General features: G+C 39.4%; 1 protein-coding gene across 1 annotated transcript in view; it reads left to right on the top strand.

The window, feature by feature from the left end:
• LOC127840719 (acetylcholine receptor subunit epsilon-like) overlaps positions 1–1,114 on the top strand; it is a 19,548-nt gene extending 18,434 nt beyond the window's left edge. The window contains exon 6 of the mRNA XM_052369135.1: positions 984–1,114. Within this exon, the coding sequence (XP_052225095.1) occupies positions 984–1,114 (131 nt within the window). The remainder of the gene's footprint in view (positions 1–983) is intronic.
• Positions 1,115–1,896: the final 782 nt, after the last annotated feature.

Below are 1,896 nucleotides of genomic sequence, written 5' to 3'. Positions count from 1 at the left end.
AATGGCTATAGTAAAACCTTGTTTACACTCTAGATGCCCACTATATCGTCCCATTTCATGAATCTTACTAAAGATCTGTCTCAATAATATCTTGGACGAATTGGTTGAAAAACATGGCCACCAGGGGCGGGCTTTTTCCGTATATGGCTATAGTAAAAACGTGTTAACACTCTAAAAATTACATTTATTGTCCAATCGTTATGAAACTGGTCAGAACATTTGTTCTAATGCTTTCTTGGATGAGTTCGAAAATGGTTCCGGTTTCTTGAAAATATGGCCTCAATGGGGCGGGCACTTTTTTCTATGGCTTTATACTACTTTAGTTAAACGTTGTTAACACCTCTAGAGGCCACATTCATTGTCGACCTTAATGAAACTTTGTCACAAGATTTGTCCCAATGAATCTTGGACGAGTTGAAAATAGTTCCGGTTGGTTTGAAAAACATGACCGCCAGGAGATGGGGGGCTGAGCATTTTTCCTTTTATGGCTATAGTAAAAACTTGTTAACACTCGTAAAGTCACATTTATTGTCAATCTTCATAATACTTGGTCAGAAATGTTGCTGTAATGCTATCTTGAATCAGTTAAATCATAGTCCTGTCTGTTGAAAAACATAGCCGCCAGGGATCGGGGAATGTATCCTAATATGCTATTGTAAAACCTTGTTAGCACTCTAAAGTTACGTTTATAGTTTACTCTGCATGACACCTGGTCAGAAGATTTGTTCTAATGATAACTGGGGCTGCATTGAGAAGGTCAGTTCCTTTGTATCTCAGCTGAGCGACTTTGGGTCTTTCAGGCCCTCTAGTTTTGAATAAATGTCCAGGATGTTTCCAGAAAATACACATCATAGCATATCATCTAGAACTGACAGTGCCATGGGAAGAGCGAATGGAGGAAGAACACGAGAGAAAGAAGGTCAACTACCAGCCACTACTTGATGCTTGCCAACGACAAGGATGAGATAATTGAAACCTCCCAGTGAAGGTTGACAGTCGGGGCTTCGCAGGGCATTCAGTCGTGAAGGCCTACAGAGTACTTAGCAAGGAGACGGGCAATAGCAGATGTCTGCAGGCAAGCACAATCAGCTTTCAAAATGGTTATGGCAGATGAGAGAGCAGCAGTGGACAGCTTATCAGTGTCTGGTCGAGGTTTTGACTTGTCCTGTGACTTGTACTTAAATTAATCCTCTCCCTCAGGTATGTCTGACTAACCATTTAACAGAATTAAGCCATCTCTCTCTCTCTATATATATACCGAATTTACTGGTAGAAACCACATTAAGCGATAGTTCGCCTGTCAACTTTATATAGATCTAAATACTGGCTACATATCTTACCTAAGACAGGACAAACTAGCAAAATCGGGAACTGGCTACTTACTTAATTGCGCTCTCGCCGGTAAAATTGATGTTGACATATGATGTTCATTATACGACTATTTTCTACTACGTCATAAGCGAGATACTAAGCGAGGAACTCATATTCTCATCTGGTAACGATCAAAAAGCAATTAGCGGGGGCAACTTAATTACAGTTCATTAAGTCCAACCTGTGTTAGCGGTCACCTCTATTAAGCAAAAACCTTTCATAAGCAGGCATTATTTTAATATCCGAAATGACCTTTTATAGTGCAAATGCACCTCTATTAAGAAGCCACCTGCTGTAAGTGGTCAGTTCTGCTGCCTCCCATATGTGGTCGCTTAACACAGATTCAACTGTTTATGCATTGTTGTGTACACCCTATATTAAATAATACGTGACACGTTTAAGTCCATTTAAATTCTTGAAATACAGCACTTAAAGTAGTTATTCTAAAATGCGCATTTTAATTGATGTGTCACTTTGAATGTTTTGATCATGTGACTTAAAATCACATTATTTGGTACGGACTTC

The sequence above is a fragment of the Dreissena polymorpha genome, chromosome 8 (assembly GCF_020536995.1).
Source record: "Dreissena polymorpha isolate Duluth1 chromosome 8, UMN_Dpol_1.0, whole genome shotgun sequence".
In the NCBI taxonomy this organism is placed as follows: domain Eukaryota; kingdom Metazoa; phylum Mollusca; class Bivalvia; order Myida; family Dreissenidae; genus Dreissena; species Dreissena polymorpha.
This window is presented reverse-complemented; position numbering and strand designations above follow the sequence as displayed.